The sequence below is a fragment of the Rhea pennata genome, chromosome 15 (genome assembly GCF_028389875.1).
Source record: "Rhea pennata isolate bPtePen1 chromosome 15, bPtePen1.pri, whole genome shotgun sequence".
NCBI classification, from domain to species: domain Eukaryota; kingdom Metazoa; phylum Chordata; class Aves; order Rheiformes; family Rheidae; genus Rhea; species Rhea pennata.
The window spans coordinates 2,131,955-2,156,858 of record NC_084677.1 but is presented as its reverse complement, the minus strand read 5'-3'; the positions used below and the strand labels follow the sequence as shown (position 1 = coordinate 2,156,858).

At 39.6% G+C, this 24,904-nt stretch overlaps 2 protein-coding genes across 4 annotated transcripts in view; one reads left to right on the top strand and one right to left on the bottom strand.

Annotated features, from left to right (window-relative positions):
* Window positions 1–18,468, bottom strand: part of GTF3C1 (general transcription factor IIIC subunit 1) — a 55,934-nt gene extending 37,466 nt beyond the window's left edge. The window contains exons 1-11 of one of the 2 annotated variants that reach the window (XM_062587841.1): window positions 18,248–18,468; window positions 17,311–17,520; window positions 15,600–15,776; window positions 12,606–12,749; window positions 11,906–12,002; window positions 11,085–11,208; window positions 6,924–7,082; window positions 5,488–5,603; window positions 3,488–3,812; window positions 1,462–1,670; window positions 323–462 (exon numbers count right to left, since the gene is read on the bottom strand). In XM_062587841.1, coding sequence (XP_062443825.1) covers window positions 323–462; window positions 1,462–1,670; window positions 3,488–3,812; window positions 5,488–5,603; window positions 6,924–7,082; window positions 11,085–11,208; window positions 11,906–12,002; window positions 12,606–12,749; window positions 15,600–15,776; window positions 17,311–17,520; window positions 18,248–18,468 — 1,922 coding nt within the window. Of the gene's footprint in view, window positions 1–322; window positions 463–1,461; window positions 1,671–3,487; window positions 3,813–5,487; window positions 5,604–6,923; window positions 7,083–11,084; window positions 11,209–11,905; window positions 12,003–12,605; window positions 12,750–15,599; window positions 15,777–17,310; window positions 17,521–18,247 lie in introns of those variants that run through there. The other variant, XM_062587842.1, reaches the window with a different exon arrangement.
* A 480-nt stretch (window positions 18,469–18,948) lies between these two features.
* Window positions 18,949–24,904, top strand: part of KATNIP (katanin interacting protein) — a 79,933-nt gene continuing 73,977 nt past the window's right edge. For both annotated transcript variants that reach the window (XM_062587981.1, XM_062587980.1), the window contains exons 1-3: window positions 18,949–19,054; window positions 19,539–19,615; window positions 23,950–24,119. In XM_062587981.1, the coding sequence (XP_062443965.1) occupies window positions 19,554–19,615; window positions 23,950–24,119 (232 nt within the window). In that variant the 5' untranslated portion in view covers window positions 18,949–19,054; window positions 19,539–19,553. The remainder of the gene's footprint in view (window positions 19,055–19,538; window positions 19,616–23,949; window positions 24,120–24,904) is intronic.

The window sequence follows — 24,904 nt, the reverse complement described above, 5'->3', positions numbered from 1 at the left end:
AAAAGGCTGAAAGACGTTATAAAACTCAGGGAAGTTCTCTAATCTCTACTGATCGGACATGAGACATATAAAAGTTAAATTTGTACAACCATCTGCAGAGAAATTGTTATTGCTTCTAAACAGCTGATTCATTTTTAAGCTTCAGTATAACTGCATTACAACCCCTCCCCTTTGCCACCCTTTTCATTATTATAGAATACAAAATACTGCCATCAGGGACAAGAAAAGCCAACAACAGAATAAGCACACATCATTGCTAAAGCAGTGATCATACTACCACAATGCATAAGGACCCTTTTAGACGATTTTCAGACAGACTCACGTGAATAAGCTCTCAATTAGCCGGAGGTTTCGGACAGCTTCCACAATGAGATTTCGACGCTTCAGCAGCCTGTATGTTTCGTGAGAGCGCTCCACTGCTGTTGCTCTGGATCGCTTTTCCTTCTTCTTTTGGCCACAGGTCTTTTCATGCACAGCATGGAGAAAATAAAGATTTTACACAAATTATTCCATGTCAGCAGCCTAATGTTAGCTCCTCATACAGTAGTGCCTGAGCAATTCATTGTTTTGTTGTACTTATTTATAACAAACCCTAGTCAACTGAGAATTATTATTTATCTGCCCTTCACAGGCAGGGAACCAAGGCAGAAACTAAGACTTCCACATAGGTGGATGCAGAGATTTACGCACTCTGTCTGCCCGTGTTCCTAGCCAGCTGAACTTGAGAAAGTTTTGGCATAGAAAGCTAGCTGCATTAACATATCACTGAGTCCAACCCAACATATCCTGCCTCTCAGAAAGGCTTCTTATCTCAGGCTCAGCCCTGTGGCAGTGAGGCTACGCAGCTTACATGTCCAAACCCATTTGCACGGCCTGGTTTAGAGCAGGCACACCAGATGAAAGGCAGCACTTGTGTGCGCAGAGAAATGTAAAGCTATGCCATGCATTAAGTTAATACAAGGACTATGTAGAGCACCAAGAAACTAACCCCAGAACTGCATTTTGGATACCTACCTTACTAACTACTGAAATATTTTAGATTTTAGGTTATAATTACACTGCACTCAAAATATGGATACGGTTTCCTTAAGCAATTCCTCATTTAACTTTATATAGCTGCAGCACCCCTAGCAATACAATGGAGGCAGCACAAGACTCAACATGGCTTATTCAGAATTTTTAGCAGAAAATGTCATTTTCAACAAACTACATGAATCAATAAGAAATCTCCATGCCTAAAATAAAAATGGAATCATTACAGATTCTAACAATGAATACGCATAGAACCCCACAAGTGCACAGAAATATGGGAAGATGAAAAAAATAAAATTAAAAAAAAAACAGTCTCATAGATGAGCACAAAAGCAATAGCTTGAAGACTTGTTGTAGATGTACGTAACTGTTAGCTCAGATAGCCATATCAACAAAAAAATTTTTAAGTATTATGACATGTGATCTTACCTTGGGGTCTTCAAGTCTGACCTCTTCAACCACAGCCACATCCCCATCCTCATCAGTGGAATGGGCATAGGCAGAAAGACTGGATTCCTGCTTCAGAGCTTCCAAAGTAGAATTCTCCCCTGAGAAGACGTCTGATGGCTCACACTCTTCAAGAATACGAGGTGAAAGAAGCTTCTTCCCTACAGACTTCACAGGTGCTGGCTTTGAGCCTAGTTTAAGAGTAAAAAGGCAGAAAATGGGCCTTGTAATTGTTCTGCTCTGACAAATTCCTGCAAATGTTTAGTTTCTCTCTGCATTAAAGGCCTTCCCTTGACCACCCAGTGCAGTACACTTGAAAGCATTCTACTACGTTTTTCACATATCCTTGTTCCCTGCCAGAAGCGCTGAATTGAACATAAATGATTGCACTCAGTCTCTAAAATTAGTTAAAAAAAAAAAAAAAAAAAAAAAAAAAAAAGAATTCTGGATGTACAGTCTTCAAATTATGCTCCTTTCCAGGCAGAAACCTCTTCTAGGGGCAGACTTTTATATGACCATGAGACCAGATTAGCTGAAGAAAGGGGAGTTTCTGTCCCACAGATTCTCAAGTTCTGCGAGATTCTCAAGAACTGCTCTGTTCAGGAACAGTTCTTACTCAAAGCAGAATGAAAACAAGAATTTGGTATAACTCCAAAAAAATCTGCATCAGATATGGAGATCTGTTCTCCTCTCTTCCCTGGAATTCATTGAAGAAGTGGTAGGAATGTGCAAAGAGTTACAATAAATCATCTTATCCCCTCCAAACTCTGTCCTCAAGTGGTCGGCAGCTTTTACATAAAAAGGCTATAAATCTCTAAAGAGAAAGATGAAGCAATCTGCTTTGAGAGACATACTGTGTTGCAACATGCCTAGGTGAATGAGGTTGAAGGTTAAGGCATCCCAAACCTACTGCTTAGGTGGTTAGTTACCATTTTATCTGGTGTCAGTCAAGGCATCGGTATAGCGCTATATGTGCTCATTACACTTGCAGATTTGTGTCAAATACGCTTGTATACGCTACATACACATGCAGAACAGAAGGCTCAACATTATACATTTCCAACTGAAGAGAAATGGTTGAAGAGCGGGGGGGAATTTTAGATCTATTTCAAAAAAAAAATGTCTTGTCAGCTCCTGTATTATCTCCTGCACCTAAGACATTTGCACATCCAATGGAATAAAACCAGGCATTTTAATGAGAGGCACAGCTCGCCTATCTCCTCAGTGAAGAAGAAACAAAACATGTTTCAAGAACTATAAACTCTGTCCAAACCCCTTCTGAACTCTTCAAAGACTTTAAAAATTAAAGCTCTACCAAGATGGTACTCTTTAATGGATGTTACCTGAGCCATAAGATATTTTGAAAAACAGGGCCCATGACAGACGCATTGTCAGCTCCCCCTAGAACAAGTAAGGGAGATAAAAAAAAAAAAAAAAAAAAAAAAAAAAAAAAAACACACCCAAGACTGTGGCTCCTGCCAGTAGCTTAAGCTAGTGTGACTGCTAGCGGCCACAACCTCTGCACTGTGATCATTCCTAGCCACATAGTCCTGCCTTCTTCCCTGCAAGAGTTTTGAAAATTCATCTGACCGCTGCTGAATCATCTCAGCTCTTCCAGCAACCTGAAAAATTTCTGCATATCCAAAGAGCAAGCAAGGTGTGTGAGCCCATTTTGTCTGCATGGGGCAAAGGGAAGAACTGACTTACAGTTAAGGAGAGGCACATGTTTTCCCAGTGATTAATGATAATTATAAGGTCACTCCGGCACACAGAGACACTGGAACACACTTCAGCCCTGAGAATCCCCATATATACCGTATTCCAATACATATACAGTATTCCAAAACATATCAAACTTTGGAAAAACAAAATATCAAGAAAGCAAGAAAATACTGAAATAGATGTAAAAATAAAAATAAGATTAAACTAAAACTTAACAGAAGCTAATAGCAGATGAAATTTATAAAAAGATCCATCAGAAAAATGCAGGATTCTCTCCACGATCTACCTTTAGTTGGTGTTGACTGATGGGGACCACCTCGGAAACCTAATTTCAACAGAGAACTCGAGTTGGCCTTCTGACCTTTTCCTTTCTTCTTGCTGTATTTCACTTCTTCTTCATTGTCAGACTCTGAGAGAAAGGTGTCTTCTTCTCCAGGAGACATATCTTCCACAGGTAGAGAATCTTCTGGCAGCAGACTCAAAGTAACTGTAGCTAACTGCTCACTCCGAGCCTTCTCTCTCTCAAACTGACGGTTTAAATCGCTCTCTTCTGCAAAAATGTATGAAATATACTTTGTTGTCCTCTGCCGACCTTCATCCTCCATAAAACCCTACAAAGTAGTGGGAACATTATTTTACTTCCTTACTTCTCCATCCTTGCTGTCTGTCCTCCAGTGTCAGCAGTGGGAAAATTTTCCAACTGTTCTCAGCTCCTATCAAAATATCATTATCCTTTTTTCTAAATAAAAAAAATGTTAACCAAACTTAGTATATGAAAAACAGAATATTTTTAGTTTGAAAAATAAATAAATTGGTATTACCTGCATATTAAAATGAAATGCCCACAGTATGTGGGATGTAGAAACATCTAAGCAAGAACAAACCATATGTATTTAGATTGGAAGTCTTTTTTTTTTTTCCCCAGAAATTTTTCTACAAAATAACTGCAACATAAAGGTTACCTGACTGAATGAGACTTGGATGAAACTGTACTACAGTTTCACTACTACATCAGGTGCTTTTAAGCATCTGGAAACCTGAATGCTTACCCTATCAATGAAGGGACATTTCTTCTTCACACTTGATTTAGATAAAGTACGTTTAAATACTCAAATGGTTTATACATTTTTATTTTAAGTCTACAGAACTTTTTACCAAATTACAAGTTTTATTAAAACAATGCTCTACCAAAGGAAGATAGCAATTATTGAACCTTTGTGGAGAGGGGGTATGTCTTAGAAAGGACAGCTGAAGTTTGTTCATTTGTAAGATAAACTTATTGAAATGAAAATTAAACAAATTAGACACCTGGAAATAAAGAGTTTAATCACCACAACCTCTGCAAAACTATCTGATTTTTCAGAATTTACAGATACTTTCAAAAGGCAATTAAATCCATAAATTTAGATCTACAGAGGGCCTTCTTCAGTAGAGATATCAAGGAGAGTAACTAGTCTTGCGAAATAAAGGTTGTTTTATAGTCAAAGATGAACCAAAATAGGTATTTTGAGTTGAGACACACTCACGCTCATGACCATAAAGTATCAGCCCACAGAAAGTAAAGCCCCCCTCAGTCACCTGAGTTGGCTAAGTCAATTACTGCTGTCAGTGGGAAGTGGTTGAGGTCAGCTGAAGCAGTGTTGAGGCCTATTTCTCTGCCCTGGCTTGTTTCGAACAGTCAATCTGCTTTGTAGTGCTGAGGACATCACTACTATGGAATGCTGTGAAGCTGTGCCTAGTAGAATACCACCACCTGGGCTGGATCACCAGAACATTTATTCTATACAGTCAGTAGATAGGAGACAATGTGTATTTTTCCCCTATCTTAATTACTTAAGTGCCCAATCACAGAAGAAGTGCCCAATCACAGACAGCAAAGAGAAAAAAAAAAAAAAAAAAAAAAAAGAGAGAGAAAAACTTGTACATGTGGGTCACTGAACTACTAAATGTCAGGACATCTAACATGTCAGGACATCTAACCAGAAAACAACACAGAAAGCATAATCCACGAGACTAGATAGGCTACATTCTGCCAACTAGGCTTAGTTCTGAGGCTACTTGTAGTAGATTAAAATTGTGTGTATTTTAACCGAACACTTTTTGAACACTTTTCTTGCATCCCTTTTCCTCAATCGAAGTCATAATCTTTTCTATCTCACCAAAAGTCTTTTGCTGTCATGTCCCTTCTATTTCTGTTTTATGAGGTTTGCAATGTTTTAACTTATTCACAGTAATCGCAATTGTAACTCCAGTTTTAAAAAGTATCTGAATTGATCTTGATATTACCTTGACAACTTTGTATCTCTCCAGAAGACGACAGAGCATTCGTGCTTCTAGCTTCCCCACATTCATAGCCAGTCGAATTTCTGCCTGAGAAATACCTTTGGTTCCCCTGCTTTCAACTATTTCAGAAAGGAAAACCAGAAAACATCTCAGAGAAACAATGTGATTGAACTACATATGCATACATTTGTATATACATTCACTTTACTCCGAGTATCTGTCATTAAGTTAAACTTGCCTTAAAACCTAAATAATTTGGAAACATACTCCAGAATATGAACCTTAACATTCACCACTAAAAAAGGCAACTAAATAATTTTCACAGGCACACACAATATACAGCCAAATACTGTCAAAGAGAATCTGTTTACAATTATTTTGCAGAAAAAAACTCTACTACATTGCATTTAAAAAATTGGTAGATGCTAGTTTAAGAGCCTCTGCTGTTTTTGTGGACCATGAGGGGCAGTCAAAGCAATGCACCAATAGAACAAGGTTTGAAGGTGAGAGTTTAAGATTAAAAGCTGGAGTGGACTTTTCTCCTGACAGCTTTCTACTGTCAGATATCTGTTTTTCTGTTATGAAAAGAAAAAGGATAGGAAAAGAACAGGAAATACTCTTTTCTTCCTCACCTCTTCTCATCTCCAGCACAAGGTCCTGCTTCTACCCCTCCCGAGCATCTTATTTTGGGGATTCTGAATAGTTGGTAAGCCTACATAGTTGGTAAGCCTGAATAGTTGGTAAGCCTACAGGTAAGCCTACAGCCTCCTCCCCTACACGCTATTATGGAAAAATAGATTCTGAGTTCTTGTTTAGACTGTGAAAAAAGGCTCAATGAAAAGCACATTAGCCCAAATCAAAAACAGAAAAACCAGCAGCATGAACTGTGTTTAATTCTTTTTAAAGACAAATCAGCTTGCAAAGTATTTAAAAAGTGTTAGTTATTTTCTGCATCTAAAGGAACAAGACATGAAAAGATGAACTAGCAAAGGAAATACTTCAAGTTAAAAGTTTTTAACACCTGCATGTTTTCTGAATTCCAGTAACTACTTGATGTCTTGAAATAAGGAAATCTTGTTAGAGAGTCAGCATCAGGTTCTTCTTAGAGATGATGCTGGAAACCCTAACAAACATGGTTGAGATCTTTTATAGCACAGCCACAGTGTTGAGCCAAAATAGCGACAGGAGAGGCCCAGCTCTGATCAGCCTTGGCCTGCTATACGTCCGAGATTCTGACTATCCGAACAGTTGCCCCAAAAGGTAGGAGAACAGTATTTTCCCTTTCTTACACATAGAGAACTGAGGTACAAAGTGATTAAATGGCTGCCCCAACTACCTACAGGAAGGCAATAGTTCCTGTCTGATGTGAACATAAAACTCATCTTGTCGCTGAAAAATGACACCATTCTGTACATAAACACATACACTGCATCACCTACTTAACTCATAAGCTTGTGTGAGCATATCTCTTTCACAAACAATATCCACAGGCTGAACAGCTTTTGTGATTATCTCCTCTTCATCATCATCATGATAATCTTCCATTTTCTTTCGAAATTCCTTTATCAGCTTAAGGCAACGGACCATGACATCGGTTCCTGTAAATATTAACACTAACGTTAGCAACAACCCTGAACAGAATTGGGAGGGGGAGAGAAATGCCAAATCATTTCATTTCTTTCAGTAGGACTAAAAAAAAGCACACTAAAAAAGTAGTAGTGCAAAGGGGAACAAAAGGCAACCACTGATTTCTAGGAAAGCATTGCATAGTTTTTCGGTATACGTGTCAAAATATTATCTAGCAGAACTTTTGAGATCCTCCAAACTTATGTCTGTATCCATATTTGTAGTGCCTAATACAAAGATCTATGAATGGAATGGAAAATGCTGCTGTAACAAGAGAAATATCAATAGTAAATATAAACCAATGAAATGAGTAAGTGCTGATCCACAGTTATATCTTCAGAACACTGACGTAACTGTGAGATCACTCATGCAGCTAAAAGACCTCCTTTTGTTCTAGAGATTCAAAGCATTTTTGGTTTTCAATAAACACAAATCACATAATGAAATGCAGTCATGCTGCTGAACATAATAAAACTAGTCAGATAAGCTACGTGATTGCCACACTGTTCCTTAATGCAGTATTGCCTTTCCTCAGCAGTTGATCAAAGCAGACACTAGCTGGTGGGCCCTGCTGGACGCTACTCCCAGTTATCAACTTTTTAAGTCCTGGGTCCTAAGAGAACTTTTAGTTCATCTCACATCCTAGCACCTTCTCCAACATGTACACAAATGTAGAAGGAAGCATGCACTGAGCAACTAGCTATTCCCTGCCTCCTGAAGAAAACTGTCCAACAGAAGAGTCCTACTCCACCCAGTAGGCTCTGGAAGCATGACTAAAACGTACAGTTATTTGCGCAGTTCCAACATCACCATGAGAACAGGTTTATTTCAGCCTTTTTCTGTAGACTCCACAGCATATGATACCAGCTATATTAATGAAGCTCTCTGTTCAACAATGTATGAGAAGCTAAACTTACAGATTTCTTGCCCCAAATCCTGAACTACCTTCTGCACCTAAGGAATGGCAAAGTTTGTTAACATGTGATGTATTATAACTATAAGCAATGAAAACAAAGTTTTCTACTCAGAAACTAAGGCTATTGTAAACAAAAAAAGACATAATACTGCTGCTCACCAGCCACAAGACGCATAAACATGATTCAGTTACACATCTTAACAAATTACACCATGTAGTAGCTGTGCTGTAGCAACCCTCCACCTGCTTTGCCCTTCTGGAATCTTACAGAAGTAGGAGACAGATAACTTAGGGAGGAGGATCACTGCAGCTACCCAGATACAACAAAGAGTTGGTATCCAAAGTGCCATTCAGCAGCTGAACAATTCAGAGATCAGTGTTTAAGGTAAACTAGCACCAGGCTACTGCACGTTGCCAGCTTATAAAGTGCAGCAATTTGGCAGCTACTGTAGAAGCAGCCAGTTCTTCCTGCTACAGTGGATGTGAACCTCTGGAGCCATCTCTGTTCCTCTGGCAGAGTTCTCCTCTGTGTTAAATGCCAGGCAAAAGGCTTCAGTTGAAAATTTTTTTCACTGAGGTTTCAGTTAATGAATTTTATCTTATGCCTGTATAAGATCAGTTACTGAAGCCTAGCTGACATGACGTTAATCCATAGTAATTCAATCATGTGACTAAACTCCAGGCCAGATGCTCCTACTATTTTCTCCCCAGTTTGAATACTTTTGCTGCCAGATACTGTTTAGAGCAGTAATAAAGCTCTGACATTCTGGCAGAGGCTGTAGGCACTGTTACAAGGTCCTCCGTGTTTCTACAGCCCATTAGTTTTCATTTCAAGCAGTATTTGAAAAAGCGTTTCTTTTTACTTTAGCTCTTGCTGCTCAATAATGTGCTTTCCATGGCAGATGCTCTGGCTTCATCCTCAGTGGGTCCCATATATGCTTTCCTGTATAATTCCAGAGATTAAAGAATCTTGAACTCTGATGAAACTTATTCATTATTAATTCGTTATAGTTCAATACTGAGAGTTTTCAAGGCATTCGGTGGATTTTCAGCTTTTACATCTGTAAGTTAAGATGGAATCATCATTCAAGTTAAAGATTCATCAGTTTGTATTTTTATGGCAAAATTTTAAGCAATAAATGCAGCTGCCATTGTGCCAACATATAAAACATATAGCATCTTGTGTGTTGCCACCAAGCTTATAAATAGGCTTCTCGTATTTCCTTGTCTTCTAAGTAGGTACTTAAATTGGAAGTTAGATTTGTTTTTATTACTAATTATAAACCCTACCTTTTTACAATATGGTCTAGTCTTCTGGGTTTTATCTGCAAATGTCTTGAGCTCATTAGAGCACCTCTGACACTGACTTCAGTAAGAGGAAGCATAAAAAAATGTAACCTGGTATAACAGTACTTGAGGACAATGGCCCAGAGCCATCTAGATTTTTGTCAATGATAAACAGCATCTAAATGGCTAGAGGTATCCTTGTATGACAAGTCGCTGTATGTCAAGACATTTGCTTAAACCAGAAATACATTAATTGTGCACAATACATATTTTATAAAGGTTTGATGACAATTTCATCATATCCTGATCCATTCTGGAATATCTTTGAGGACCTGCAACGCTTTCTTGAAATAGAACTGAACTGAATTTTGCTCTGTACATCGAATTTTGCTCTGTACATCACCCTCCGACATTCTTAGGGGGCAGAGGTGTACATTTTATGACAAATGATCTTCTCAGTCAAAAGTTCTTTGCACCAAATAGAACATTGTTAGCCACTTCTTCATGTATTCAGTATAGCACAGGAAAACTCTCACTGAACCTTGCTAGATGTTGTAGCAACTTTAGGCCATTTCTTTCTTTGTTCACAATCTAACTTCCCTGCTCAAACATTTCATTCGCACATATTTTAGAGATTTAAAGTAATTGTCTTATCAAGAGCCTTAATCCAGCCTCCCTTTAATGACATTCACTTTCTTTGCAAAACTCCCACATTCTGTTGATTCTTTCACTTCTTCCGTTATGATGCAAATAATCTTCATTTATGATCATTTTACTGGTGAGAACTATCTCATTTGTGATAAAAAAAAATAATAATTTTTTGCACAAACAGTTCACTGCATTTCTGAAGAACACCTTGTTCATCTTTTAGAATCATTTTCTTTTTTACGCTGACAAATCTGCCAATTTAGGATTTTCTGAGATTAAGTAAAATTTGACTTAGATTTCTTTCAGAAATTTTATTAACTCCTTTACTGATACTACCCTTCTCATGCTTTCTATAATTGCTTCCTGCAGTGCTTCCACACAAGTTTCGTCTGCATGTTCTTTGAAAAGCAGTTGCTTTTGTTTGTTCCCTCTATTTGTTGCAGACCTGTTCTTCTTTGTCTTTCCACTACATGTCTATAAATTATCAACAGTTTACATAAACCTGTAACTCCGAATGCAAAAGAAGTTACACATAGACATTGTCCTCTCATGACGGATCTAAATCCTAAAGCATTCGAACCTTGTTTAAGGGCCCTGAGCCCTGGCAGCCCAACCTCCAAGAAGGGGGATGCTCCCATAGTCCATACTCCATTGCTGTGTCAAACTGCTAACAGCTGTGACCAGACTGTGTTGCCTATTGGTTATTTGATTACTTAAGGTCATAGCTAATGTCTCCCCCTCCGCCTCAGAAAAGAATTCCTCGTCTCCCTCAGGAGACTATGGCTTTTTTAAATAGCAGTTCTTGGCCATCCTGGCTGCTTCAAAAAAAATCAGAAGTATCAATTGTGGCTTTTTTTTTTTTTTTTTTTTTTTTTTTTTTTTTTGCAACAACCATTATGCTAATATTACCAAAGCTTACTTTCATAGCTTGAAATGAAAATTTCCAGCAAAAATCTGCTTTCTGATGACTTTCAGCAAAAGCCAATTACTGCTAAGTTTATAATATTAAATAGTTTATATATTAAACAGAATAAAGTTTATATATTAAGTTTATCTATTAAAGTTTATATATTAAATAGAATAAACAGAATTACACCAAAAGCAGGAATATTGTTCTAGTTACCTTTCTTTGTCTTGTAAGGTCCTCCATCAGGGTGTATATCTTGTAATGGGACAGATATTACCTTGGCTAGGCCAGCATTCATCATATATTGATACAGGCGTTTGAAAGTTCTTTCACAAAGACCCTAATGAAAAGAGCAACAACAAAAGTCACTACTATAGCCCAAACCACTCTATTTCAAGAAATCCATAGAATTATACTTTGATCTTCACAAAGAAGCAAACATAAATATCACAGGACCGAGGAGCTCTCCAAATCCACAATCTTTTTCTACAAGCCTCTATTCTTTATGTGTTTAATATCGGAGACATTCATACTGCTGTTTTTTAAGTACAATATTTTGGGACAGTGTATGGAAAGAAGATCTTAAAAATCTGCCAGTGCAGATACCAGGCAGAGGTATGGGTGCTTCTGCATGCTGTTACGCCTCGGACTTCCTAGGTCTGCCCTCCAAGGAAGCAGCAGCAATAAAATACAAGAACAGCACATGAATATTATTGCCTGGATATGGAAAAAGAAGAAAAAAGAATCTGATTTTGTGACAGACTTTTTTCTGAAGCTGTGAACTGAATAGAAAACCTTCCTTATAATAGCCAGGGAGAGTAACTTGATCTATAGCAATACACCAGTCTCCCAAGAGATTTTTTTTTTTTTTTTAATACAAAAAGATTCAGTAAACTAGAAGATCTTTCGTTTGGTACCCTACTCCAAAGTATTGCACAAGGTTAGAAACAGGCAGTATGAATGACTGACTTTGATTGTAATCATCTAGATTACAGAAAAATATGAGTGAGAATTTGAAAAAGAATCATGAATCTTACCAATTCTTCCCTCAAGTTTCCTAATGTTTCCATCTGGTTTGAACGAGCGCTTAGCATACTTGAGAGTTTCTCCATCAGAATATCATATTTACTCCTCCTAACCAAGCAAATAAAATTATTTGACAAAAAAAAGGAGTATAACTGTAAAAGCATGAGGTGTACACCCTTAGAAAATATTAGTCACTGAGCAGTGTTATTAAATTGTTCTAGGAATTACACTTATTTTTTTCTTGCTGTGAATAGGCTTCAAGCATGACCTAAGAATAAGTTTAATACTTGATGGGAGAGTTTGTACTAAGAGAACCAGACTGAGGGAACAGTGACAGAGCCCAGGCTGTTACTTCATTCGCAAGCCACAGTAGCATAACTTTTAATCTTGCACAAGAAAGCAAAACAAAACGTATTAGAAATGTGTTTGAAGTAACAACACTTAAAAGTAACAGAATGATTAAAGCTACAATGACAAGAATAAGGCTTATGTAGCCAGGTGACAGGCACTGGAATATAGGGAATACCCCATTATTTACGGCTGAAAGAAAGAGAAGTTTTTATTGTCCAGCAACTGGAAGATGAGTTAGTACAGAAATCAACAGTGAATACCAGGGAGTCTGATGGTTCTGTGACATAAAGGCAACCTTTCATCATACTAAAAGATCACAGTCTATGCTGGAGATATTACAAAAATTTGAGCAGCACATACCTATCAACATGAAAGCGAGTGAGAAGCAAAAGAATGGAGTGTTGCTGTGCTCCACTTGGTAGTCTTATGACATGAGACTGCATTGTTATGAGACCATTTCTGTCCAATACTCTTCTGTGATAATGAATTTTTCCAGCATCCACTCTAAAGAAAAGATGGAAAGATATCTACAGTAATAGGAGACTTTGCAAAAATATTCTGGTACTCCAACATCCTTTATCTAAATTTTCTATGGTCTTAGTGACACATGTTTTTAACTTTCAAAGTGACATTCTTAAAATTAGGAAGTGCCAAAATTGAGATAGCCTGTGAACTTTATTCACTCCACAAAGCGTTTTCTATTACTTTCATTTATTTCCTGCTCATTGAACAAGACAAATGCCTTTATATAGAGAGAGCATATTCATTCATGAATTTAGCTTCATTTGTTTCAGAGTGGAGGACGAGTTGCACAACAATAAACAGTCCTGTAGGTAAGAGAGTTGGATGCTGCCTTGTAAACTTGAAGCTCTTCTTTCTTTCAAAGTAAGTTTTTATATGATGATAAAAACCACTTAAAAACAAGCTTTACAGAGCAGCCATTAAGTAGGAACTCTATTTGTAGGCACATAATTTAAAGCATTATGACCTAGATTTCTTCCAGAGCAACTGTAGGGAAATGACTTACCTCTGTACCTACAGTATCGATAAGACTGCAAAGAGAATATAGAACCCAATAGAGTGCTTTGGGAAATACTAGAGAAAGAGATTTTTATAGCTTTTCTCTGAACTATGTGCTGGAAAACAAACTTTATTATACAATGCATGAAAAACTTAATTTTTTCTTTTGTAACACAGCAGTTTTGGCAGTGATTTTAATCATTGCTTATGGATAATCAATGCACAGAAGTGAGTGCCTCTCAGTTTCAAATTTTTCTATAGCACTAAGGAAGTGCCTACTTCTACAGAAAATTTACAGTATAATCTGGGTACTTTGCCTCCTGTCCTTTGGAACAGGAAACATAGGACACTGGGCATCACTTGCGTAATAAATTCCCTTCGATTCAAGCAACATTGAACACAAGTAGTAGCTTAATTCCTTCTGTTTTCTGCATTGCATTCATTTGTCTGAGAACTGAAATCCTTTAAAGCCTCTAGCCTTCTATAATGCACTTGGACTTAGAATCAAAAAATCATGTTGTTAAAATAGATCTTTGGGGGTCTCTAGTCCAATCCTCTGCTCAAGCAGGTCCAGGTAGAGCAACATAAGGGTCTTGTTTAGCTGAGGTCTGAATATCACCAAGAATGGAAACGTTACAATCTCTCTGGGTCCTTGTTCCAATATTTGAGCAATCTCATGGGGGGAAAAAATATTGCTCTATCTACTAAGAATTTCTTGTGTTCCGATTGCTGTCTGTTGCCTCTTACTCTGTCCCTATGCACCTCTTAGAAAAGTCTGGCTCTGTTCCCTCCACACCTTCCTATTAGGTAGTGGAGTATAAGGTCTCCTCTCAGCTTTCCCTTCTGAAGCTAATGAACAATTGCACTGTATTCAGAAAGTCAGGCAGGACCAGTAACTTTTTATCTTAAGTTCTAGGAAAAAAATAAAACAGAAGACTGTTCTTAACAAATTGACTTTATAAAAATAAGTAAATAAGACTCTGCAAGTCTTAATAATTTTGCTTTCAGTGAAGTGTTTTGGTTGCAGTTAATAAACCCCAAATCATACACGCAACGATGAGAACAACTTGTGTTGAGTAACTGTTGGTTTGGCAAGCACTTTGCGTGTGCAGTGAACATCCAGCAAAGGGCCACTTAGATGATTAAGGGGTGCAAGCATTGATATACAAGGAAAAGCTGAGAGGCAGACTGTTTAGCTTGGAGAAGACAAGGTTCAGAGGAGATCTTATTAACATGAATAAACACCTGATGGGAGGAGGTAAAGAGAACAGAGCCAGACTCTTCTTTGTGATATCTAGTGAAAGGAAGAGGTGACGCACACAAATTGAGATACAGGATATTTCTGTTTTTTTTTTTAAGAGAACTTTTTTACTGTAAAGGTGAGTGAATATTGGAACAAGTTCTCCAGAGTGGTTCTGAAGTCTCCATCCTCGGAGGTGCTCAAAATACAACTGGACAAGGTCCTGAGTTACCTGCTCTAGTTGACCCTGCTTTGAGCAGGAAGGTTGGACTAGACAATCTCCAAAGGTCCCTTCTAACCTCTGTGATTCTATGAACATAGTAGGGATCCTGTAGAAAATGAAAGTGATTGTGTTATCAAATAATAGATAAAAATACACAGGTAAAGAGGGGTAAAATGTAGTCACATGAGTGATATTTGTTCTGACATTTTCTAACTTCTGCGGTTTTCTTGTTGCTTGCTTCTTATATATTTCTTCCCCAGAAGCAGTGAATCCTTAACAGCCATGATGATGCACTACAGCATTGTCATACAAAACCAAATGTTTCTTAAGAACTTGTGTCATGCTTTTCCACAACAAAACACTATGTCTAGTTTGGGAGCTGGTTACCCAGGCTCCCACTCAAGTGATGTAGGGAAATGTCCCGTGGGGCAACTGTTAACCAGAATACCTTTGGCTTGCAACCAAGCAGTAGGAACAAAATTAGGTGTCCCTTCATGACTTGGGCAGAATAAGCTGCTTACTCAGCAGTTTAAAAAAGGAAATGAAAATCCCCTTTCAGACGAAATTTAAAGAAAATGATTTAGAGAGAAGAACAACTTCCCCAAATCAGAAACCTATGCATTGATCTGACAGACCACCTGTGGTTTCATGACCAAGTATCAGGGAATTTTGTGACCTCAAGGAAGAGACCAGCAGCTCTAGTAACACAGGCTCCAAGAACCAAAGTGCTCCTGTCAGTATGATGAGACACTCCTGATTCAGACATGAGTTTCACCTAATACACCAGAATCCTTAACTGGACAGAACTTTATGGGTAACCAGTGGAACATACTAGCTTCAATTTAGTTTACATAATAAAACCTGAACTTACTTGAAAGCTCCACTGTGAAGGTCCCTCTGAAGTTCTCCTTGCCACCTAGCACGACCTAAACGCTCTAAGATGCAGTAGGAGAAGTCAGGGAGTTTTAAGTCAGGATCGCCCTCCCAACCTATTAAAGCTCTGTAACGCTGGTCTTGGGAAGCAACAATGACTAGTTTCTCTCCCCATCTATAAAACAGAATGAAAAGTAAGAAAATAAATGTAAATCCATAAACACAGGGTTAGAATGTGGTGCTAATAATGCCAAGGTCACAGGTTCAGCCCCTGTACAGGCCACTCATTTGAGGGTCGAACTAGATGATCTCCAGAGGTCCTTTCCAACCTTACCAATTCTATGATTCTATGATTAATCTCTTCCTCCCTCTACCCAAGGCCAATCATGATTTAATCAGCACAAACTGCACTGAAGATCAGAAGTATTGTCTTCCAGTGACTACCCTCAGTATCCATCACTTCCCAAAACGCTTAACTGCAACCTTGGCAAATATGTTATTTTTGCTGAACTAGAACATCAAGACATTTTTTTGTTAAATTGCCTACTCACCTCCAAGTAAATTTTCCTGATTTCTTCCTATTTTCAACCACATCTTAATGAAGTCTCAATAAATAGCAAACATCAGTTGGTACTGATGGATAAGGATAAAAGGTTTACTACTTGTATTGTGAAAGCTGTTCTGATCTCTCATTCCATTTCTCTCCATCAACACAACACTTTGCTTTAAAGTGTTGAGTAGACTGAGTAAAAAATAAAAAAATAAGCTGACACATTAAACTGAGAGCAAAGGAATACATTTAGCTACTGCACTGAATTCAGCCTACAAACTCCCCAAATAGTAAATAGTAAATGTTGACAGGTTCCTAAGTAACTTGTTTAATAGTATTTTACTCCAAATAACCTATTTGTTAACGTGTACATTACAGGGCCTCATAGACTATTGTACAGACAGGACCTAGGCAACACACAATCTGAAATAAAATGAGTGGCATCTAAGCTTCAAAGTAATTTGAGAAATGCTGAAATTTAAAAATCTACAGTTAGACTTTTCAATTGTTAAAATGAAAAATAGACACACAGATGCTAGGTCAGACTAAGTATTTGTTTTAGCCCATGCAGTTTGTTTAATGCAGGCATAGACTATTTAAATAACTAGCAGTTCAAGCTCATAAGGATCTTCCATAACTGCCAACTTCACCAATTGAATTAATGTATTCAGACACCATCTAGCATCAAGATCCCTGCAGTTATTTGTCAAACATCAGGTGTTTATTCCAACAAACAAGGGTGTATGAATGTTTAACTAGCCTTAACCTGTTTACTTTTGTTTTTCTGCTAATATATATCTTTTTATTGAAAAACTTCTCCCTTATGAAGTAAACATCCAATAGTTCATGCAACTAAACTAAAATGCAACTAAAACGCAGTTGCATTTTAACAGCACTATACCAATGAAAAATGTTCAGTATCTGCATTCCTCTGACAAAATATTAGAGGTGAACAGACTACATCTTGAGGGAAAGCACTAGTGCAGCATAGAGAAAGAAAAAATATCTAACGTGACTATTAGGATAAAAGTAGTCAGAAAAAGTTTACAGCAATTTAAAAGCTGACTGCAGCCTAAGACAGTTATTTGGAAACAGTGAAAGGACCGAATTTTAAAAATTTAATTGCAAGTCATTGCATGCCCATCAAAATTTTACTCACTTTTCAACAGCTTCTGTGTAAGTATAACATGGCTGCAAATCCTTCGTCCTTATTTGATCAGTAATATCTATTCTCTCTTTAAAATACTGGCAGGAACCTTGTATGCCATCTTTATTATCCAGAATCATGTGGACTGGATAAATATCATCTAAAGGAACAGGATCTCTTTTTGTTTCCAGTATTCCTGTTTCAAGGTCTATTTCTTCATATCTGAAATAAAAACAGAGCCAACATTTAACTAAGCAACAGGAACTGGATGCCACCATCAAGTATCTTGGAAAAAAATGAAATTAAAATCTTTTGAAACCTCAAAATTGGCAAACCATGTTGCAGTTCCACCCTTCGGATAAAACCAGACCTTGTCAGCATGCAGAGCATACAAGATGGGGAAGAAGCAGAAAGTACATTATTTGCTCTTCTAAATTTCAGAAATATTGAAGTGTTTGGAGCAAAAGAAACATACAGAAATACTAGTTCATAGGAAAGGAAAACAACAAGCACATCTGTCCTGATGAATCTGGACAGATACATTCTGCTTGTACTCTAGTGGTTAAAGGTATCTAGCAAATGAGTAGTCTTTGGAACAGAAACCTAGCTGGGACTCTCATCCAGATCTCCCAAGTAACAGACTAGAAAATCACCCTTAGTATCGCCTCCTATCAGCCAGTGACTACCCAAACTTCAGTGAAACCCGAATAGCTCCAAAGGAGGAGCCCCAGGCAGGAGGCTGGAGGCCGGGCCTGGATCATCCTGGGTCTCAGGGGAGCAAGCCCTCCCCAAGCCTCCTTCGGGAGCGGTGGGGCGGGCTGCCCTGCCCGATGGGAAGGGGAAGCAGAGCGGCCGGCGGCTCGAGACGCAGTGGCTGGCTGCTGCCGGCCGAGGAGCGCTGGCCGGGCCCGGGGCGGCCGCAGGGCCCGGGGGACGGCGCAGCCCTCACCGGTCGTGCAGGCGGAGCGGCGGGCGCTCCCGCGGCAGCAGGTAGAAGCCGATGCCGGGCTGAGCGCTGAGCGCGGCCCACAGGAGCTGCTGCGTGGCGGGTTCCAGCGGCAGCGGGAAGGGCGGCGTGCGGGCGCTCAGGCGCTGCCACAGCGCGCCCGGTGTGATGCCGTCCAGGCCCTCCAGGGCCACCTCGTCCAGCAGCGCCCACAGAGCCTCCATCCCGGCCGCCGCTTCCGGACAGGGGCTGGGCGCTCCGGAAGTGACGTTAAACTTGCGACAGTAACCAAGGAAACGCACAAACAGGGCGGCAGCGGCTGAGGGGCCCGCTCCCGGGCCGGGCGGTGGGTTTCGGTGGCGCGGCCCAGCCTGGCCTGTTCTCTCCTTTCGCCGTGGTTCCGCTGTCGAGTTGCTGTGGGTGTCTCCGCCCGGCGGGGCCCCGCGGAGAGGGCTCCTGCGGGAGTTTCTCCAGAGCCGGTATCTGCCAAGGGAGTGGCGGCAGAGCGCGGCGGGACTCGGGTGCGAACCCGGGACCGCGCGGGGAGACCTGCGAGTTCGGCTCCGCTGCTGCGCTGTCTCGGCGAGGGAAAGAGAAGAGAGGGGAGATGTAGTCTGGTCGAGATGCTGTGCAACTGGTAGCAGATAACTTTTTCCTTTTTCCTACAGAACTAAATGAAATGTTTTGTGATAAGTTTAAACTCCTCAGTGCATAAGATGGCACCTAGTTAACCACAGCTTTCAGCAACGCCTTGAGAATACTCAGTGGGAATTGCTGGGAAGAGCACATATTTCCTGGAAGGCAAGCTAGGTAAATTCTTTAAATGCTTCAATTGCATATATGCAGCTCCGAGGTGAGTAAGCTCTATGTTCAACTGACCACATAGGCAGTAGTAGTTCAGGAAAATCATCCTATAATTGGGCTTTGGGCTCAGCCTGTAATTTCGAATTATATTCTCTGTAAGTATGTTAATGCTTTAGCACCTAACTGACCCTTTCAAGTTGTGCCCTAGAACTAAATTTCTTGTTAGTCCTTGGATTATAAATTCCTTATAGTATGTGCCTTCTTTTTCTATTGTTTTTGAGACTATTTATTGCATTATGAAGCTCTGAAAAATAAGTAACGCTTCCTCTGTTCTTCAAGAGGACGGTTCATTATGCTGTTTTACACTCTGTTGAAGGAGTTGCTCTTTTCAGTTTTACAGCATTCTTCCTTACTTGGGTGGAATCACACTAATATTCTTTAGTAAATCATTTTTGTACTTCAGTGTGCCAATTATATTCTTGTATTTCAGATTTACATTACGGACATGGTGACTGATTTTGATGAAAAACATGATGAGTATTTAATATCCCTTCAGCAGAGGAATCGGTAAGATACAGAACTGTTTCCGTCACTGAGTGTATAATTTTTGTTGTATACGCTGCAATATGTCTAGTATCAGCTGTTGTGAATTATTACTTTAAAAACTTGGCTGTGATGCAAAATCTGATTTGTCTTAAAGCATTCAGGTGATTTTATTTCCTCATATTTGCTAAGATAAAAATCAAAGTTCTTATTTTTAAAGACCACAGTATTTCTTCAGTGTACCATAAAAATACATAAAATTACTTATTCCCATTACTTAAGGCTTTTGTTTATAAATCATGAGGTTCGGGAGTCAGAAATAAGTGGCACCTCACAGTGCATGAGAATATTGTTATGAGGCACAAGGTTTTTGTGCTTTCAGAAATACAGAAAATGCATCCAAAAGCTGTTAAATTTCTGAAGTCAAGTTCTGCTAAGATTTGAGATAATGACATCTAGGTTGCTATTGAAGAATCTAAGTCAACTGATTTCTGTGTATATTTGTATCAACTTTCCTGCTTGAGGAAGCAAAAACCATTGTATCCTAGGTCAGGTTTCATAGGTAAGTTCAGAAAGGTCCACAGAAGTTCTCTGCGTTCACTCCTGTACCACAACCCGTAACGTTTTCTGGCAAATCCTGTAACAAACTTAATGATTTTTGGTCAAAAGACCCAAAATACTACAACAGCCACGGTTGTATTCAAAGAGCAGGCAATTTCTGGGAGCTTAGGTGCCTTTCAGAAGAGGCAAGCTGCTGCGGCACGAACGACAAGGTCGGGAAACAGCGGTGCACCGCTGCCTGTGTGTGGGGGAGGAGGGGAGGAACTGCCCTGGGCCGGTCACAGCCGGTTCTGGAACCGGTGGAAACTAGCCATTGCGCGCCAAAACGCCACCCAATCAGAGGCGGCCGCCCGCCCCCTGCCGCCACGCAGAGGGAGCTCGGGAGGAGGCGCCGCTGCGAGGGGTGGTGAGGCGCATGCGCTGTGGGAAGGCGGGTCACGCCGTAGCCGGGGTCCTCCCGAAGAGGTTGTGGCCTGTGGGCGACGCGCACGGGGGCAGGTTCGGCCTTGAAGATACTGCGGCCTACGGGTGATTCACGGTGGAGCAGAGGAAAACCAGAGACAAGCATGGAGTAGTGGGGGAGAAGCAAGGTGCAGACAGAAATAGTTACCCACGTGAGCCCAAACTCTTGGGCTGCCTGTTACCTCACTGGAAAAGTTAGAACAGACTGAGTGTCACCTGTGGTGAAAACAAGGAAAGCTGAGACCTGGAGTGGGGAGAGTAGGTACTGGGCTGAAGCAGAGCCTGGAAAAGGTTGAGGGAAGGTGTTTACTTAAGTGTTTGTGTTTTCCAATACTCCAGTCAGTGATCAGAAGCTTATGTTATTTGGTAGTAGATTTAAACTGATTAAAAAAAAAAATGATTGTTTTGCCTGTGGTAGTAATTAGTGGAAAATGCAGCTCGACCTGGACCTGGCACTGGAGTAACTGGAATGTTACTCTGGAAGAAGCCTTCATGATTCTGGTATTGGCAATTTGGGAGTTTGTGTGTTCTTGCAGTGCAAGTGGGGCACCCGTTACATATGAGGGAGAGGGGCCGGTGTGAACAAGGTAGGAAATGGAGAGGCTGAGGGGACCTCAGAGAGCTCTTGTCAGGTGGGAAGGTAATGGGGAATAGACAGTGCCTGCTTTGAGCCCCTGCCTGGGTGTCCTGGAGCTGTGGTTGTCTTCATGTGTGGGATCTGAGAGCAGGAGCTCGTGCAGCAGTCGCACCCTAGGAGTGGGTGCTGCTGTGCCATGGGCTGTGCAGGGGGTTGCCATGTGCTCCCAGCATTGCTCCCGAGAGACCAGACAGAGCTGGAGAGCCAGGCTGGCGGTCTTTGTCGAAGTAATGGGTTGCTAGCAGAGGCATTCGGGAGCCCATATTGTGAAAGGGAGACTCTGGTCAAAAGTGAGCAGCTGGCATTGCTGTAAACTATCCAAATTAGAGCCTGCGTGCTGCATGGGACTGGAGGCTGCAGAAGTAGCAAGTGAGCTTAAAGTGACTGCCCCAAGTGGGACCCTGATGCCTGGAGTGGGAAAACTGAGGACTCTGGCAAACTAAAACCTCCTATGCAGTGCTAGTTACACTAAGCAGACCTGCAAAGATGGTGAGCACCGCTCTGCAGAGTGGGAGCACTCGGGAATGCTGTTCTCAGAGGGGAATTAAAGAAACGTGGAACTCTTAAGAGTCCCAGAGGGAGCAGGATACAGCTCCTGTCCTAGGAGAATGGAGCTCTGGGCCTGTGCCTCTTGTGAACACTAGTCAGTGCAACAGAGGAGGGTTTTCTGATAGTGGATGAAGGATCTGTTAAGCAGCGGACTTACCCTATCAATCCCATAAATGAGGTACCGTTGTGGAGGGACAAAATGCAGAATTTGTAAAGGATATGTATTCAGACTGCTGCATTACCGGGTTTGTGTCTTGTAAGGACAACACCTTAAGTTTGTAATAAACAGTGAGTTGATGATGATGATGATGATGCCAGTAATCTAATTCACAGAAGCAAAGGTGAAGTTTATGATCTTAAAACAAACAAGCAGAAAAACCCAAAACCCTATGGTGACCCTCTTGGTTATGTTTTTTTCAGGAACACAGTGTGATGTTTGTAGAAGCATGTATTGAGACTATTACAATGTTAACAGAGCTAATATAGTCTGGTTCTTAGGGGTATAGGGTTGAACTATAATACCAATACTACGTGTTGAGATTGGTACAATGTTAACCCTGATAATCTAATCCACTGGGACAAGGGGTGGAATTTGTAATAGATAAAAGTTCCGACTCTGCTGATGTTAACCACTGAAACCTCATTTTCTGTAACAGTGTAATACAGGAGAAGTGTCTCTTCCTTATCAGGAAGCTGGTTTTTATTTCTTAACATTTGTAAATGTTTGAGTTCTGAGATATAGTTTTGATTAAGAGTGATAAATGGCCAAGAACTAATGAGTTAGGAGAATTCAGTTAATATTTTCCTGGTTAGGATAGTGTGTTAAGCCTTGGCTAAAGACTGTTGCTGCAGACACTTCAGCCTTTTTCTGAGAGCAAATCTGAAAAAGCCTGTTCTCTCAACTGATTCCTCTAGCTAAATATCTTCATGGGCAGGTCTGGCCTTGGAATATTCAATGACTGACAATAGCAAAGCAGTTCACAGAAGAAAAATAATTACAGCTTATAATGAATGGTAACAGAAGAAAACACGTTCCTGGCCTGCATATGATGCTCTTGCTGATAATGACTGTGAATTTATCCAGAAAGGTAGTAGGAGTCTTTTGTGGAAACTGCCTGTCCATTTCTCTGAGCTAGAGTTGATGAATTGTATGATTCTTTTGTTTCCTCCACTGCTAGAGTAGCATTAATCAGAGAGTTCAGAGAGATGAAATACCAATCCCAGGCATTTTCTGCAGATTTTTTTCTGACCTTCTTACCTTTGTTCTTTTAAACTGGAGTTGTATGCTACAGGCATGCAGTTACTTGATCTACTTCACCAAAAATAAGAACAAGAAAAAAATCCAGCTACAGCCCCTGAAACAAGCCAATTTTAGAACGTTCACTAAATCTTAGGTATTGCTGACTTACTATTTGCAGTGTCTGCTTTATAACACAGAATTAAAAAATGAATTATTTTAAAAATTGGTAATTTGGTGAAATATAGTGTCTTGCTGGTGCCAGAAAGTTGTTGGAAAAACTGAAAACTGCTCAGTAGCAGTATCAGTTTGTGAACAGTTGAGAATATCTGTAACTTGTGTTATCTTCAGAGTTTTTATGGGTTTCTATCACAGTAGATTTAAAGGCATTTAACTTAGCTTAATACTGGTTGGTCTGTTCTGCACTGTTCCAAAAGAAATCAGTGTTCGTTTTATTTTTTAAAAGACTTTTCTGTTATTTCTAACACTACTGTTGATTGGGAGCTTTTCCATATGAGTTTCAAAACACAAATAGCAGTATTTTTCTTTTACGCTTTGTTCTTAAGAGAAGCTCCACCTTTTTAAGCTTTTTTTTTTTATTATTTTAAACAAAATTATCAATGATTCTCAGGCAGAAAGTGTGTGTACTAAATGTCGAGTGAAAAAAATAATGTGAAATTAGAAACAACACAGAAACAGTCTTTATAGATTGGGAAAGGCTTGATCGAATTTAAGTACTGACACTGTGTGACAAATTAAAACTCTAAAATGAAGAACAGGTCCTGGAAGCTATATTCTGAAACACTTGTGAATGTATTTTTCTGCTTTGTGACACTGCTTGTGTAATAATTGCTAATATGACTACTTGTTTAAACAATGCATATGGATGAGTTGTTACCCTTTCTATGCTAGGATACTGAGACAATTAAAAAGAAAAGACCCTATACAAATCAAACTGGAGCGGTTAGAACAAGGATTTTGTCTGTATATGAATGGAGCTAATTCAGAGCTGAGAAATTATCCAAAAAAATTCAACTCACAAGGCTACCTTAAAACTGAAGCAAGGACTGCCAGGATAAATGGTGAGTTTCGTGAGAATTTTACGGTGGTTGTAGTCTAGAACCGTTTTGAACATTTTCCCAGCAGAGCTGTGACCTGGTAGGTGAGACTACTAGTTAGGCCTAGTAAGTCAGGCTGTGATAGTAAGACAGCAGCATGTGAGGCTGGTGGAATAAAACTCTGTGGGACTCCTTTGTCAAAATACTTAAGTTGCCTGTGTGTGACAAAGAGTCTCTGTGAAATGCTGCTTATTGCACAGTTGTTCCCTAACTAATTCCAAAGTTTAAATTCTCCACTCTTTCATTTGTTAAACCATTTTACCTAAAAGTAGAAGATCAGAAATGTTGCCAGGATAAACTAACTGTATAGCTTTGTCTGGAGCGTAACACTGTTGGTAAGTTTTTAAGATCAAGAAGACTACAGTCTTACCTAGTCTGGTCTCCTGTACAGCGTAGACTGTGACCAAATTATATCCAATAATGGCTACATTAGGCTCATAAGTTTTGTTTAGGCTTTAATAGTTGTCTTAAAGACATGTAATCTTAATTTAAATATTTGCAGTAGGGAAAATCTACCTATTTCTCTTGTATATTGTTCTGGTTGATGGACTGATTTTATTCAGAATGTGTATCTTTTTTGTAGTTCAGGTCTGTCTCTCAATAGAGAGCAGTGTAATATCAGGAATATTTTTGCTTGTGTGAAGTTATAAAATAGAATCTTGGTGACATTCTAATCATTTAGCTTATTAAAAAGTTTATTTTGTTAAATCTCTATATAAAGCAGTTTACCAGCCTTGCTGCATGCTTAG